The following is an 18,312-nucleotide window of genomic DNA, read 5'->3' as shown; positions in this document are numbered from 1 at the left end:
ATAAATTACATATATTTTATATATATAAATTTAACTTTTCCTACAATCTAGATAAATACTTCAGTCCACCATTTCCTCTCAAATATTGATTATTTAGCTTAAGATTTCTCTCAAACTACCTATGCCTGAAATATATATATTTTTTGTCCTAGTTCAAATGTTTATGTTTGAAAAATTCAGGATACATTGTAGCATATTCTTGATCACACATAGGGCCAGGAGTTTAGAGATTAAAGAAAAAGCTTCAAAGTTGTCATATATTACTCTCCTCTATACCCTCTGAGAATACATTTTCACAAAGGTACAAACAAATACGCGCGCACAATATGTAGTGGTAGCTCTCTCTATTTCTGTCTATCTGGAGGGAAGATTTAAATACCACCCACCCAATTCAAAAACTGCTAAGCACGGTCTAGTATCTGAGTCAGTATGTAAAATCAGCATTGAAATTGCCCAATACTCTTAAATATGAATATCATTTCATTCTCCAACTTGGCTTTTTTTTTCCCCACAGAATTCTAAGTGTTAATTTCCTAGAATCTTGCCATGCTGTTACCTCTCGGGTGGAATTGTCCTGCCTACACTCTATTGTCCTACAAACAAACTCTGTTTTGCTTTTTTTATTTTTAGTCTCTGATGTTTGCATTCATCTATAGGGGTCTTCTCATTTGATTTGGCTATTGCCTGTTTTGTGTCACCAGCAGAGAACCCATTCCTGTATTTAATATACGATCTTTTCTCATGGAAAACATATTTCTACTACATGGTGCCTTGTCTGGATTAATGCCCTGTATCATTGTTTTTTTTCCTTTTTTAGTCATTTCACTTTCAAAATCAGCTACCGCCTTAGCTCAGTAACCACTTACTTTACAAATTTATCAAAGTTTTGAACAAGTGACAAAGTTTTACTGACACCGTATCAAGTCATAAAAAGACAAGAGAAAATACCTAGTCAATAGAAGATGATCTGAATCTTTACATCTTATGCTGCATCTGATTCCATTTCAGGAAAAAAAATGTTATCATTTGTCTTTACACACACTATAGATTTTTGCTATTTAGGTATATTTTCTCTTTGTTCTTTCCCTTTTTTTTTTCTGACTATGTAGTATTTTCATAACCTTTGAAGCAAATATCTTTTCCAACTCCGGTTCACAAAAAGAAACCAGATAGACTTAAAATTGAAGGCACATTACATCTGCGGTACTATCACTCAATATTTGCACTACAGAATTGAAGTTAGCATCATCATCACCATATCATCAAGAAAGTTATATAATTCAAAGCTATATACTAAAGAGTTTAAACAAAAGCACTGACTCACACTATAGAAATACATTATCAACCTAGACACATCTCAGAAATATTATCAGCAAAATAAAAATATTAGGCCTATACATGAAAGACAATGATGATTTACATCATAGACAGATGAATGCATTAGAAGTAGAACACATGGATACATCTATTACTGAGAAAAACAGTCATGGAATTTCCATAAGGCTGAATGACAGGGACATGACAGTAAACTGCCGACTCTTTATCGACACTGAGAATGGAAAAATATGGTTAGATTTGACCATTTAAACTAGATAATTTGGTCTAAAAGTAAACGTTTTTCATTGTATGAATTCTCACTTCTCTTTAAATTGGGTGGATAGCATAACGATGAATCATTGGATAGATACCGTCCACATACCCTTCTGTTTCGAACTTATCATTTATTTTGTATTCCTACAATATCTAAGTGGGAATTAAGTGGTTAAAACAAAGCACTGCTGTTAAAATGCTCCACATTCCCTCTTCCAATTATTTCCAGATTTATTCGTGATTTGTGTTTCAAGTAAGTCACTTAAAGTTTCAATAATTTAGTTTCTCAGGCTACAAGTTGGGGGTTGAAATTATGACTTCTGTTTACATTGAGCATGTGAAAGAAAGAGATATGAAATGACCAACAGTATATTAAGCCCAAATTTACCCTTTCTGTCCGCTCTGACACAGGGAGTAACATGCATAGTTTTGCAAGCTCTAAAACCGCATGCCGGAGAGGGCAAAGCGGTATATGTTATATCTGCATGAATTAGCACAAGCGTGTATGCCCTCTAAAGGAATCAGGCAGGAGGCTGAAAAGAAATTTTTTAAACTTGATTTCTCTTTTCAATCAATTTTGGGTAAGGCGTTCTTGTTTCCGTAAGTTAGAAAGTGGTACAACAGGGCAATTCCTGATACAAGAAGGTCATAATTGGAAAATATGAGTGGAGACAATTCAGAACTTTGTTATGTAATCCATGTGATGGTTGGAGAAGTGTTTTTGAAATATCTTGGGATTAAGAGCCTGATATAACCTTATTTTGTCATTTCTTTCTTGATCTCCGTCCCTGGACACTTCGGTGCGGTAAGATGATTGTTAACTGCCACCAGCTTTGCCCTGAACATCTTCCTAGACTCACAGTGTCGGGAGCTCTCAGCTACTAATACAACTATCTATCTACACCTGATGTCGATCCCTATGTAAAACCTCACCAAAAAAGTGACAAGTAGCCTAGAAAGTTGTTTGTAATAGCATTTCCTTTAGCAACATTTCTGAAATGTTAGCTCTCCAGTATTTCCAAATTAAAAAAAAATAATAACAGCATGTAAGTGTAACATGGGAATACCGTGAAAACAGCAGTTTGGCAGGAAAAGGGGATATTTCAAAATAAGGTCCCCAGCAAGAAAAATTCTGGCAGATGCACAATTCTGGATCATATTATCCAAACCGTTGGATTCTGGAAAAATTTGAGGGTTTTCTTTTGTGGTTCTCATCTCTTAATAGAATAGTAGTGAATGTTCATCGTCCAAACTGTGCTGATTCCCCATCTCATTACTAAAGTTGAAAAATAAATATACAAAGGGCACTCCTTACAATAAGCTTTCCCACCCCTAGAGGTGGTTTTAACACCATAATGGCTGTGTCGGGTATAAAACTTGTGTTGTGCAAATGCCTATTCTCATATGTGATAATATTTATTGAAGATCATCTTAAAAAGCCCCCAATCCTTGGGGTGGGCATGGCATAACATATAGAGAAGTTGAATCTCTGTGTTACACACCTGAAACGAATGTAAAATTGTGTGTCAACTGCACTCAAATTAATTAAAAAAAAAAAAAAGCCCTGGATTCGAACTATTCTTTGGTGTGAGCAGCTTTAACAGCAATTAAATCTCTCAATGGGTTCAGAATGGTGCTCAAAGCTAATGCCTTTGGCCTGTGTATTGAGACTTAAATTGTATATTGTTATTGAAGATTCTTAGGCTTTCAAAAATATTCCGTTTGGGTTTAGAAGAAAAGATCACCCATCAATGGAAAAAAAGAGAGGAAAGCATAAAGGAAATAAAAGTAAATTCTAGAATACCTGGAAAGCTAATCCAATTCAGGTTAACTTTTTGTGGAGATAAAAATATGTAGAATTAAGAGTGATTCCTCTGTAAATCAGATTAAATGCCTTAGCATTTAAACCCATATCGCTTTAGTCTCTTTTCATTTTTGAATAAAAAGTTTAAATGGGAATGGAAAAAAACTGCTCATTGGCTTAACATAAATCTTTAAATTGCAGTTAACTTCACCCTCAAAAAGTAGTTGAATCTCTGAGGAAAAAGAAAAGGCTGAATTCTATTTTTCATAAATGATGGATTATTGTACCACACTGTGTATTTTCCAGTAAAGTGTCCTTTTATTTGCACTGTGTGATTACAAGTTTCTAAAAGTATGTGTGGGGTCACTTGGGTGCTGTGGGAAAATGGAAGGAACAGTGTTCTGTTAAAATCAGTAGTGAAATCAGAAGCAAACTATGTCCTGATTATCATAGGCATGTGTTTAAATTTTGCCTTCCTTAATTGGTGATGTTGTATATACTTAAAATGAACAATTTGGCAAGTTTTTCTCCCTTGACAACAGAAAAGCGTAAACTGTTTTATAAGTTTGGCTGTAAAAATCAGATTTGTAAACCACCATATTCAAAGACTTTTACTGCTGTTTACAGGGACCCCATGATGGACTTTGCTTTATAACCATGTGCTTTTTACATTTTTAGTTTGTGTTTATAGCGCTTTCAAGTTATTTGCTTAATAAAAAGTATGCCATATATTATAGTCATCTATTGACTTTAACTTCTGCATTACTCTTCTTAGAACAAAATGAGTGGAATGAGTGATGGTAAAAGTCTTGTAATTTGACTTGTCATTCGAGGATAATTATTTATGGCATCAGGAAATAGAAGTGGACACTCTAGTCTGTCTCCAGGAAAGTCATCATTAGAGGCCACTTTGGAGAGTTGGACTGTGTTAAAACCAGTGTGATCACACCCAAGACCCTGCTACTTTCTCAGTGTTTTGTGAGAAGGAAATAAGACAAAGCATTTAAAAATATTTTTTCATGTTCTTTGGAAAACCAATGTACCTTACATGTATGTCTCACATGTAGAGCCAGATGATGGTATTGAAAACAGTATATATGTTTTATATTTTATATATAAAATATTTTGCATATATTTCATAAGTGTTTTATATATTTTATATATAATATTATAAAGGTAAATATATAAAACATGTAAACATAATATATAAATATATATTTATACAATTATGTAAATATTTCCATTAAATATGTTTCTATATTTAAATATATATTTATTCATATATATATTTGAATATATATTTATATATAAATATATAATAATATGTAAAACATACAAAATATAAAATATATCAGTATATTTTATGTTCATATATAATATATACTTTCATATTTTAATATTTTTATACTTTATATATTTAAAATTATATAATATACAAATATTATATATATATATATATAAAATTAAGAATACTATCACCAGAGTACCTAAGGGATTCTGAAAGATGTAACTCACTGTAGAATTATTTTCATAATCTTGCATCTATACTGTATGTATTTTCTAATCACATCATTTTAACTAGCTCTAAAAAGGCAAGAAAAATGCCTCCTTTGATTCTGTATTTCTTTCCATTTCATGGAAAGTGACAAGATTTTGAGGTGAGACTAGAAATAGAAAATATTACCTTTGGTAACCTGTGAAAATTTAGATTGATTAGGCCATATTATTTCAAAAACAGACTTGAGACCGAAGTTACCCTGAGAAAGATTTTTTTTTCTGAAGGATGTTAAGTGTTTGTTTCTTCAGCCTCCAATACTAGAACCCAGACCATGGGGCTTTAATAGCGCTATCGTGTGAAGCAGATCATATACAACTAGTGGTCACTGCAGTGACTGGACCCAGATAAAAATTGATAGGATATGATAGTATATCCATAGTATATACGTAGTATATTAAGATGCTCAGAATGACTCTTTCAATCATACAATATCAGGTTAATGCCTGATAGTCATGGTCCTATAAAAGCATTTGTTGCTTGCACGGGTTCTCAGGGCACTTGTTTTTCCAAAATGATCTGAGGTCAATTCCTCATCTAAGATCCCTAAGTCATGTACTTCACACCCTGCCGTATTATAATTACGTAGGCCATATGCATTTTTATCCAAAATAGTTAAATCCAGCACTGCCATGTATATACTAGGTAGTCAATTTGTGTTTGTTTATTTTTTCATCATCTAGTATCACTGTCCAGAAATATAATGTGAGCCACATGTGTAATTTAAAATCTTCTCGTAGTCACATTTTAAAAAGCAACAAGAAATACGTTCTAATAATATATTAATTTTAATAATATGTTGATTTACCAACAATATCTAAAACGTTATTATTTCAACCTCTGGCACAGCCTGCATTTCAAGTGCCCATCAGCCCCAAGTGACCAGTGGCTACCATGCTGGACAGCACAGGTCTAAAGCAGTGCTTCTTAATTTTAAGTTCAGATACACATGGAAATAATATTCGTATAGCCCACTGGAGTGAATGGGTAGGATGGCTCATAGCCAACAGCAGCTGCCCCCGGGGCTCAGGCTGCATTGTTTCTACTCAATTACCCTGAGTGCTGAGGGCATCTGTAACTCGAACCCTATAACACTGGTATGCCAGTTGGCAATCTCTGGTCTACAGCAGTGGTTCCCAGCCTCTTCAAGTGATAGACCCATTGAGCCTCCTCCCATGATAGTGGTTGTACTTTTATAACCAATTCCTTTACTATATAGATAGCAGTTAGATACTAGGTAGACGATAGATCAGATATATATGTTTTATATATATAATATAAATATATACATAATATAAATGTAACATGTAAATATATATACTGTTTATATATGCTATTTACTATTTACTATATATTATATATACTACACATACTATATATACTTTGTACTGTCTATACTATATATATTATAGCAGATAGATACCAGATAGATGATAGATCAGATATGTATGTTTTATATATAAAATATGATATAAATATATATACAGTATTTATTATATACACCCACTATATATATATATATATATATATATATATATATATACATGATTTGTAAAGAGATATATTATTAAAAGAATACTTTTTTCCTTTTTTTTTTTTTTTGCTTTTCACAGTTTCTTTACGTTTTCTCAGTGTGTGAGTAGACCTTCCATCACCAGTAAATGAGAACTTAAACAGATCCTGTAACTTTTCAGTTTAAGGCAGTAATCCTCAACAAGGAGCAATTTCCCCTCCCCCCCCCCAAGGAGACATTTGGCAATGTCTAGAGACATTTTTGATTGTCATAATGAGGAGAGGGTCCTACTGGCCTATTGTGAATAGAAGCCTGAAAGGCTTCTCAACATCCTACTCCTTCTGCACAGGACAGCCCCCTATTACAATAAAGAATTATCTAGCTTAAAATGTCAATGGTGTCAGGATTTAGAACCCTGCTTTAAGGTAATAGAAAATATTATGGTCCAGGTAACTGACAAGTATTATCTCAATTCACTATTTAATAGTACCTAATCCCATGTGATAAACAAGACTCTGAACTTAATTTAAAACTAAAATTCCAGGGGTGCCTGGTGGCTCAGTTGGTTAAGCGTCTGCCTTCAGCTCAGGTCATGGTCCCAGGGTCCTGGGATGGAACCCTACATCAGGCTCCCTGCTCAGGGGGGAGCCTGCTTCTTCCTCTCCTCCGGACTCATGCTCTCTCTCTCTGTCTCTGTCTCTCTCAAACAAATAAATTAATTAAATTAATTAAAACTCCACTCTTCAGCTAGCTGGGAGGAAGGCAAGATGTTTTCCTCTTTCTGTCCTTAGCTTTACACTTTACCCCAAATCCCCATCTTGCTAACATGTTTGCAACTACTTTGTGGTCAAAGCTAGGGGCAGGAGGATGCAAAAATGCTCTTATTTGACCGCCATAAGAAGGTTTCTCACACTCTGGGCCAGGTAGACTTTTATAGCAGACATTTTCCCGGAGGCACTTTTGTGGGTTCTTTGGAGACCCCATAAGGAACATTTGACTTCAAGTCCTCTAATTCAGGCAATTTATTTTCTTCCAGTTGCACGTCTCTCCTGTCTCTCTCTTTTTTTCTTCTGAGATCCTCAGAAGGGGCTAGGATGGTTCACGTCTAGCTCTCATACAACGATAACTTAGCAAATGTTTTATACCCCCTAGCTACTGAGCTCTTGATATTTTTTTTTCACTTTCCATTCTTTCACCAATACTCCAATAAATAAGAATACCAGATAAAATTCCTATGAGACTGCTCCCATATCCAACCTTGACCTTGGACAAGTTACTTAACCTCTTTGTCTCAGCTTCTTCATCTCTAAAATGGGTAGAATTATTTTACATACCTCAAAAGATCATTGTGAGTGTTGATCCAACAAATACTGAGTGAACATTTACATTACATGCTAAACAATGTTTGAGGTATTGGGGAGACATTAGCGAACAACATTTAGACAAGTTTACAAAAATCCCTGCCCACAGGGAGCTTACATTGCAGTAGATTTAAGTTAAATCATGTTATATGCTTAGGAAAGTATCAAGCACGTAGTAAGGTCTCAATATATTTTACATACATTATTGTTAACCCAATTGAATGATTGGTTTATTCTGAAATATGATTTAAGAGGAAAAGAGTCTCTACGTACTTAAGAAAGTGCCCCCAATCCTCTCATTATGTCAACAATTGGGTTAAGACAAGGGAGGGCCCTGTCAAGATCTATTTATCTATAAGAGACAATGAATTCTTACCAGTCACTAATAATAAGATACCTTGAATGTATTTAGACTCAATACTTAATGAAGGTCCAGACCTTAAGTGTTATGTTCATCATGGAATTCACAGCCTTTAGCGTGGAGGCTGATGATCAGTAAACATTCAGCTAATATTTGTTCAGGAATGAATTTGACACACACCTAAGTTTGAAGATAGAGCTTAGGATAGGAAGCTGAGGATAGGGGGCCAGTGAAGACATGGAAAAAGTCTAAGCAAATTTGTTTCAGAATTTTACCTAGAACTGGTGGTAATTTCACATCAATAAGAAAAATAAGAAATATCTGCTTCAGAAAAAGAAATCACTTTGAGTTAACATAAAAAAAGAAGATTGGCAAAATTATTTGGGCTGGCAGGATGTTGGAAAATGCCTGAATTACCTACAGGCATTATAGAATCATAATTAGTTGAAATGAACAAGTCTAAGAGTTTTTTCCTTTAATTTAGATGAATTTTTCTTTGACCTTAATTCTGTGTATAGATACAGATAGGTGGAATTATGCAGATAAAGGTTATCATGTTAAATCTGAGCAAATGAAAGTGAAAATAAATTGTGAATATATAGAACTAACCACATTCTCATTGCACATTCGTGTGGCAACAGAGCTAATATTTTCATACAGGCAAATTTTTACTCATACTCTGTGTCTAAACAGAAGGGCTTGAGCTATTAATTCCGGTATTTCCGTAACTACTGCTTTCTATTCGTATTTGAATAAAGTAATAATCATAAAGGAGAAATTTACCAAAATCTTTTTTTTTTAATCTCCAGTGTTCAGACTGCATCATAGTGCTTCCGATACAAGTGACAAAAACCGAGTTAAAAGCAGATTAAAGAAGTTTATCACCCGAAGACCTTCCCTGAAAACTCTGCAAGAGAAGGGGCTTATTAAAGGTATAGGACGTTTTATACTTTTACTGTAACAGTGATAAATGAATATGCCTCTGTGTCCATAGCTATTCAGCTCTAAAGAAATATTAGGATATTTTATTCTTTTTAGGTTGCTTATTGAATGTTCTGCTCTACAACAAAGAAAAAAAAAAAAACTGTTGTCCAGAAAACTAATCCTGAGAAAATAAAGTTTGTAGCACAGTATCATTGAAAACAATACCTAGTTTTGCCTTCAGTGGAGCTGGGCTCTGCCCCAGGGAGCAGAGGAAGGTATCCTAGTGGCCCATTAGAATGAACCCATGTCACCATGTGCCTGGACAATACAGGTGCACACCTATTGTCCCAACATGCTTAATAACAGCAGCCCTTTTCACTCTCAGATGTGTCCTGATTTGGATAATAAGTTACCTGATCACCTTAGTCATAGTCTGAAGTGAGTACAAGGAAGAAAGTCCAAGATAAACTAGCGTCATGAAAATTTATGGATTTGGGAACTGGGGAACTAAAAGCTCAATCTAAATTGAAATAAGTAGGTACTTTTGCAAATGTATCTAAAGTAAAGAACAAAATATTCTAGACTACCCTAGTCACCACAATAGAAAAACATAGACTCTGGCACTAAGACTAATCAGAATTAAGACCTTGGTTCTACCACTCATTCATGTTGACATTGAACAAGTTATGACCTCTCTGAAGATCAGATATCTCATCTGTTAAATGGGGATACTTACACCCACCACTGAGAGGGCCATTGAGAGAAACATGAGATAATCCATGTAAAGCATTTAATAGAGTTTCTGGAACATAAGTATTCGATAAATGTTCTCTGCTCTTAATGCTATTATTATTCACTACCGTTATTTCTCTTATGGCGCCAAGGGGATGAGAAAGAATGAATGGATACATAGAACCCATGATAAAGTAGATTTCTATAACTGGAAATCACTTATAAATTACACAGGTAAAATGTATTATTTTCCTAACAAGAAACCATATGCATCAAGTCCATTGTTTCCCCCCCTGCCTTTTTTTTTAATTTTCTAGTGGATAGATATATTTTGAAAAGTGAATATAAGAAGAAATTTGAAAATGGGCTAAGATACCCTTCTAAGATTAATTCTGAGAACAAAACTGGAAGATTGATCCTTATGGGAGTCAAAAGGTTATTTAATACCCAGTCATTTCTCAGGAACAGGGCAAAACAGATCTTAATATTTTCAGCAATACTTAGCATAAGAATTATTTAGATGGGTTATAATAACTGTCTGACCTACCCATTTCAGTCCATTTTTAAGCAGGAGAACTTACAACAAGAATCATCTGGCATTTTGAACCAATTGTGGAAGGTGAAGTTTTATGAAGCATGGACATACATATCACTAATGAAGTGGAAAATTCTTAGAATGTAAACATTTGGGGGTCGAACTAGCACTTGCTTTGAATCAGGCTTTCCTCAGACTTTTACACTGAAGATGTCCTTTCCAGGGCCACTGACAGTATTGGATCCTCTAGAGATTCAACTTCATATAATAAGATACCAATACCTTCAGTTCTGTCTGAGAATGCACCCCATCGGTTATCATTTTCTTTGAGAGGATTCTGTTGCAGGTTATCTGCCACTTTGGAAAAAATAGAAAACCAGATTAGTAGCCCAAACAATCCCAATTTGACAGAAAGTCCAAATTTTTCATGACTATGGCAAAATGAAAAGGGTTTTAATTCAGTGGCAGGGTCTGGCCCCAATCAAAATGCTAAAGAATTCGCAACTACAGTGCTCCAGCAGTGGTCTCAGAAAGCAGCGGAGGGCCTGGATGCCTCATGCAGTTTTCATACCGACGTCATGGAACCACTGAACACACTCCGATGTGTACATTTCCTATCTTAGAGCTCCATTAAATTTCCACCATAGCTGACCAATGAGTCAGTATTCATTAGTACGGCTATGGAAAATCTATGTGAAATTCTGATTTGATAAGCTTCCATTGTTGTCTTCAGTGGAATTTTCTTCCAAATACAGATCAAGTTATGCAAATATAATCACTTCTTGGGCTTGTTTCAGTTTTAACTGTGAATTTTTAAAAAGCGTTTACTGATTTTTTTTTCTCTTCACTGAGTAAAAAGCATTAAAACAACTTTTAAAAATACAAGCCCAGTCAAATTTAGAACTTTAAGTCTATTTTCTCAGCATACTTAAGTCAAAGACTTCGAAAAAGCAATGAAATCGGTGTTTTTGATCAGTTACGAAAAATTATATAAAATCAATGAATGATTAATGGTTAAATGGTTTCTCCAAGTAAAATGACTTAACTCTTTCAAGAAGAATTACTCAGAAAGAGAGAGAACAGTCTTTAAAATTGTGCTCAGGGTACCTGCCCACAAGAATATATACCAAATTCTTTCAACTGTCTTATCTGCTAGATCTGGAATAAAGTCCTTCACAACAAGGTTTCGGAAAGCTGGGGTGACAGTTGGTGTCTTAAAAGTGTGCTTCCTGTACCTCTGAAACAAATAATACATTATATGTTAAAAAAAAAAAAAAAAGAAAATAGTAGGAAGGGAAAAATGAAGGGGGGAAATCGGAGGGGGAGACGAACCATGAGAGACTATGGACTCCAGGAAACAAACTGAGGGTTCTAGAGGGGGGGGCGTGGGGAGGGGTTAGCCTGGTGATGGGTATTAAAGAGGGCACGTATTGAATGGAGCACTGGGTGTTATACACAAACAACGAATCATGGAACACTACATCAAAAAAAATAAATTAATAAAAAAAAAAAAGTGTGATCCCTGACACCTGGGAGGGACTCTGCAGGGCCATAGCCCCCTTTCAAAGAGTTTCTTACTCCTTTATGTAATGTTGCCAACAGATTGAGAGGCCTGAGCTTTGAATTCAGCCAGCCTTTGGAGCAGGAAGAGCTGTGCCTTCTTGACTTTATAATGCCCAGCAGAACAATATCCACAAAGTACTTTATGCGAAAAGAGAATTGTCCCGATACCACACTGTCTGGACTCAGACACAAACCCTTCCTTCAATATCTATTTTTTGGACTCATGGAGACCTGGCCAATATGTGATTTCATTGGCTGGAAGCTAGATCTGGAAACAGTCCCTTGATGGGGCTGCATCTTTTACTTTCTTTAATATGACTAATAAGAAGGGTACATTATAATGTCAAAAAAGGCCCAGCCGATAGTTATGGATGATCACTCAATGGAAAGAAATCTTAATAGCTCAGGTGTGTGTAGGGTTCATTGCACCATGGCGGTGGTGGCTTCTGAAAAGCCTGCAATTTCTCCAGGTGCTTTCACATTTGCCAAGGGAGTGGCAAGTGCCTTTTAAATGTGTGAGTTTATTGCATTGAGCATCTCATCAGAAATAAAACTTGAATCTGTTGAATATGTAAATGATAGGCAAGAGGGTACATTTTAGGGTGGTAGGTGTGTTTGTACATATTTTCTGCTTGGTTTTGGAACTGAAGTAACAGCTCGTTATAAAGTGTCAGCCAAACTACCTTATATAATCTTTCAAATAACAGCACTGACATCCAAGAATAGAAAACACTCGGCAATGCAATTTCTAGAAAGGATAACAATTGTTTTTTTTGTTTTTTTTTTTTAGGAGCAACTAGTATTTCCTTATATAAAAATGATAGAATTAGAGAGGATTGGGTTTAGAAAGTAGTTTCTTTCATCTTCATGTGGATAAAACCATAATGGATGGTATTAGTAGAAATTGAAAGTAATGCTGTACTACTTTATTCTGTAATCACTATATTATAAAGGAAACAACCTGTTTAAAGACTCAATATTACGCTTCCAGGATTTAGGATGAAAAGCAGGGCTTTCCTGCCTCATCCCAGTTTTGCTCCTTATGGGGCACCACTTGGCACCATTTCTATTTGTAGAATAGTAGTTCTGGTGGTTGACTCCATAACTTATGTTACTATTATTTGGGGTAGAGGTCAGTTAGTTTTTGTCAATATCTTCCTTATCTTTAAAGTCATAACGTCTTGACTTATCAAGCTTAGATGTTATCTCAGATTTCTTTTACGATAGACATGAATTTGACTCGATTAAACCAGACCTCACTTACCTGGCCCTATTCCTCCCCAAATACTCACAGTCAAATAGAGCAGGTCTTGCTCTTTTCAATGGCTTTCTCTGGAACATCCGATGTACTTAAATCTCTATTTACTGTTCTAGTAACCATGGAAAACTGAGACTTAGTGTCTGCATTGAGGAGACAAAAAAGACAAGAAGTTTAGTGTCCTTTCTCCTCTCATCTCCTCTGCCTTTGCTATTATAATTCTTACTTCTACATCATAAAAAACTCATTATTTCACAGATTTCTATAATTATGACTCATTTATAGGTTGATTCTAAAAGTTAAAAACCAAAACCAGCAATCGTACAATTACAATTATATAAGATTGCTTACTGCAGCTCCAAGTACTAGACTTCGTTCTCTGTTCTTATAATATGACCTCTGTGATCTGTAAAGAGGAATCCCCCTTGATCTTGATGAAAAAGACTCTCTTTTCTTTTATATTTGAAGGTTGCTTTGGTACATTTATGCTGTTTCACCATCACAATCAGGTCCTCCATTTCCTCCCCACATTTTGGATCTAAATGTGAAGAAAATCAGGCAGCTGCATTTACTTTATATTGATCATGTAAATATTATGGAATCGCTGACCAAGTCACGTGCCAGATTTGGATTAACGTATCCATGGGTTCAATGTTATGACTTAATGGGCCACACAAATTACAATGTTCTTATTTTTTTAAGTTTTTATTTTAATTTCAGTTAGTTAACATGCAGTGTTATATTAGTTTCAGGTGTACAATATAGAAATTCAGCCCTTCCATACATCGCCCTGTCCTCATCACAAGTGCCCTCCTTAATCCGCATTACCTATTTCACCCATCCCTCCACCCTCTGGTAACCATCAGTTTGTTCTCTATAGGTAAGAATCTATTTTTTGGTTTGTCTCTCTTTATAATATTCTTATTTTTTAAAGTTTATGCTTCATCACTTCCTTAAATCATGCTATTTTTTAGTTTGATACATTTTTTTATTGTAAATTTCTCATACAGATACTAGTCTGCGACTCCTTGTTTCCCCACCACCCACCAGAACATCTTCTAAACTCCTTCCATCACCTTACTCCACTTTGGATTGGTTGCATTTCAGGTTTCACCTTTATCACCCTCTGATTCTCTTTTACTGAACTTCTCAATTCTATTCATTGTCTTCCGAATCCATGCCTTCTCTTTCTTGCTTTAATTCCTTCTATTACTATGTAACAGCCTCTGATAAGTCATTTAGAAAACATGAGAACTTGATTGTCTAAAAATATCTTCAGTATGTCCACATACTTGATCAATAGTGTAGTTGGTCATAAAATTCCATTGCTTCTAGAATACAGAGTTGCAGTTTTCATTCTTACTCTTGTTATTTTGAATATTTTTCTTTCAGAATCATTGGGATTTTTTGTCTTTATTTTGAGATTCTGTAATCAAGATAATGTATATAGTTGGCAGAATTTAAAAACATTTATTCTGCTTAGCACTCAACTCAAGGAATTATGTTTTTTTTCTCTTTATCACTATGTTGATAAGTTCCTCCCATCAGTTTTCTCTGGTTCTTCTTTTGGGATCTTTACGATAGGAATATTAGAGCATCAGGATTTATTTTTCTCATACTCTGGAAGAATTCTCAATTGAACTCCCCTTGTCTTTATTAATTGATTTTAACTTTAGCAATTATATTTTCAATTTGCTAGTCTTTCTGATTCTCAATTTTTTTTTTTGCATATCCCACTTACTCAAATGCCCTGAGGGTAGAAACTTTGTTGACGATGTTACTCCCAAACCTAATAGTGAGGATGGCACTTGGCAGTTAGCACTCAATAAATATTAATTAATTGAATAATTGGAAAAAAATAGAAAATAAATTATGTCTTTTTCTAACTTATCCACAGATATAAATAAAAATTTGTTATTGTTTTTTGAACTTTCTTTTTATTTTTGATTTTAAGATGTTCTCTCCTGCTCTTTAAATCTGCAATTTTATCTAGGTACATTTGTCTCATTCTACTTCTATCACATTAGTGACTTAGCCCAAATGTCTGGTGGGCAATGGTGGTTCATTCTTATTACAAAATAAGGCTCCACAAAGACTAGCTAAAGCTCTGTGTACATGGGTAGAGCTTGTTAGTAATATGGTTTGCCATAGGGTGATGTGTAGGGACTCCCACACCTGCCTTAAACATCAAATATTTCCAAAGGATACAGAATGCCTTATATACTCTCGATAAACTTAATCAATCTTTACAGATGTTTGTGATGATAGAAACATTCCCACTCCATTTTACAATTCAGACAGTTGAGTTTATTTGAAAGTACAGCAGATTTAGAATTTGACTAAGCTAGGTTTAAAGCTGGATTCTGCCTTTTACCAGCTATATAACTTAATATTTTGTCACTGATTTTTCATCTATGAAATTCACATTGTAAAATTTAAATGAGATGAAATATGGAAGAATTTTATACAGTGCCCAGCTTATCTTAATTATTTAGCAATTTTCTTCCTTCCATCTTTCTTTCTTTCTTTTCATCTTCTGTTGCTTCCCTTTTTTCCCTCTTCTTTCCTTTCTTAGGTTTATGGAGCAAATTATGATCAAGATGGCCTTGGGACACCATTTTCTCAAGTATTCCTTTAAAATTTGGGAAAGCAATCCTGGCAAGTGTCAAGGAAAGGCAGTAGTAACTTGCTTACTTCAAGGCAAGTGCATAGATAATTTATGGTTGGCTCATATTTATCTTTTTGGTAATTTTCATCATGGTACTCTTTATACATAAATGGGCATGAGCTAATTTTCTTTTCTAGCTACACCCACTTACACAGTGTCATCTAATTGCTGGAACATTTAAGTAATTACCCACACAGACACAACTAATTGTTTAAGGTTTCCCTCACATGAGAAAATAATGTCTTTGAAATTATAGTACTTTTATAAAATATGTCAATTATATCAAGAAGTAAAGAGAGATTTGCCATTCAAATTGCAGATACAAGTTATCAGCCCTAAACTTTCAACAGTCATCTTTATGAATAGCAAAATCATTGAGTTAAGAGGAAAGTATTTTTAAAATGATTTGTTAGAACTAATATATGACAGAATAAGCTACCTGCCACATCATTAATTTAAGCAAAACATTTATGAGCAACACTACAATATACCTTTGGGTATAGATATGCTCCAATTTTGCCACTTTATCAGTGTTAGTCTGAGAATAATTGTATTTGAATTTATATACTGGGGCATGGGTCTATCATTGCTTGGGCCTGAAATACTCCCACAACTTCCACAATATGCACTAATGTGCTTAAAAATATCTTGTAAATCTTCTTTTCTTTAAACTTCTTTACAGTTCATAATTGAACTGTGATCCTTACGTGTGAGCTATGTCATGATTTAATATTAACCAAAATTAATAGCCAACCTTAAGCTTCTTTATCTTGGCCTACAAGCTTCCTGGTTCCTTTGCATTTACAGTTCTCAGGCAGTTTCTGTTATTTAAAGGCTCTTGGGAGCAAATGTGTTGGTAATAGAGTACCACGTAGCTAGCTTTTGTTCAATAATAAAATACAGGTCACTGTGAGAGATGGCAAATGTTGAGAAAAAAGTGCACCTGGGTAGCAGGTTAAGCCCATGTCTTTTAAAAGCCCGTTATTCAGGGAGGAAATGATCCAGGTCTTATGAGATATTAAAAGCAGAATAACTTTGAAGCAACAAGAGAAAAATGAGGTCCAGAAATGGGAGCGAATTAGGTAAGGGGAAAAAGAATGAGCCAGAATAATAAGTTGGTTTGTCTGTGGCTCAAGAACTTCCTTTCTTATGGAGAGAGACCTTTTACAAAGGCATTAGTTAGAATATAATATTTGAGATGGTGACTTATATATAACCGATTTTTAATATCCACAAAATGTTTTTATCAATAATTTCCCAACATAATCTACTATATTTTGTGTATTTGTATATCATAATAATGCTAATAATAATAATAATAATAATAATGTCTCCTTTTTCCTTTCTTTAAATTATATTTCTTTCCCTTTGAGTCAAACCCTCAAAATCTTTCCCATTTTTTTTTTTAAGTAAGAGAAAATGCCAAATAGTATCAGGCTTCAGCCCTAAAACTGACTGGATGCCTAATAATAGCCATGCTAAGTGCTGGGAATATAAGATGAATATGACCCAATTGATTCAAAACCACCATTTTAGCATTTTGTTTTTAGCCAATGGTCTCTAAAACCCATATTAATTCTTGCTATGGCAGTAGATGCTGGTTTTTATTTATTCCATGGACTATCTATCCTTAAAAGAATGCCCAGAGTTTTGGCCTACCCTATGAGGTTAGTCTAATCTTGGTGCCAGTTCGAAATACTGTCTTTAAGCCTTCCATTTTGAGGACTGACATGTTTCCATAAAATAAGAAGAAATAGGGCATGAGGACCAACAAGGAAACAGTGACAAATACAGATGTGTTTTCTTTCATTAGAAAGGGGATCTACACCATGTTTTGGGCATACTCTGTGCTTTAACTTGTGTGTATGTGTGTGTGTGTGTGTGTGTGTGTGTGTACAGATTGTAGAAAAGATACAAAATCTCCCCTTCCATCCCTGACACTGCACCAGCCAAAGTTTATATGTTCTTGGAAGCATATCCTCAACTCATTGCAGATGACCAAAAATCAAGCTAATGTGCTATTCCCTTCCTGTGTCAGGAGGCTGCTTCCCTCTGGAGAGGGCGTCTGTGACCATTTCGGTCCTCTAATCACATCCTAAATCTTCCCTCCATGAAACCACCTGAAGAGAAGAAAAAGATGCAGGGCATCAGTGTTCACAAGCATCCCCCTTTTTAAAGGTTAGCATTTATTATTGATACCCCGCTGTTCTCCAGCAGGTGTTCTCATACCACAGAGTTCCCTCATGACTCCTAAACCCGGCTTCACAGGCAGTGGAAGATTCTTCAGCTTAGTTCCTGTTAGCTTTGCAGGGCCTCCGTAGGCCCTACAAACTGTATCCAAAGCCAGTGCTGGCTATTCACTTTCTCCTTCGTAGTTTTTATAATTCTCCTGCTCACACAAAGTACTAGCTGGTGATTTCATTTTGTGGTGAGGTAGATAATTGAGGG

General features: G+C 34.9%; 1 protein-coding gene across 2 annotated transcripts in view; it reads left to right on the top strand.

The window, feature by feature from the left end:
• Positions 1–18,312, top strand: part of ARHGAP15 (Rho GTPase activating protein 15) — a 602,789-nt gene that overhangs the window by 343,087 nt on the left and 241,390 nt on the right. For both annotated transcript variants that reach the window (XM_032411154.1, XM_032411161.1), the window contains exon 10: positions 8,994–9,116. In XM_032411154.1, the coding sequence (XP_032267045.1) occupies positions 8,994–9,116 (123 nt within the window). The remainder of the gene's footprint in view (positions 1–8,993; positions 9,117–18,312) is intronic.

The sequence above is a fragment of the Phoca vitulina genome, unplaced genomic scaffold (assembly GCF_004348235.1).
Source record: "Phoca vitulina isolate PV1807 unplaced genomic scaffold, GSC_HSeal_1.0 scaffold1, whole genome shotgun sequence".
In the NCBI taxonomy this organism is placed as follows: Eukaryota; Metazoa; Chordata; class Mammalia; order Carnivora; family Phocidae; genus Phoca; species Phoca vitulina.
Note: the sequence above shows the minus strand (reverse complement) of the source record. Positions and strands in the feature narration are given on the sequence as shown.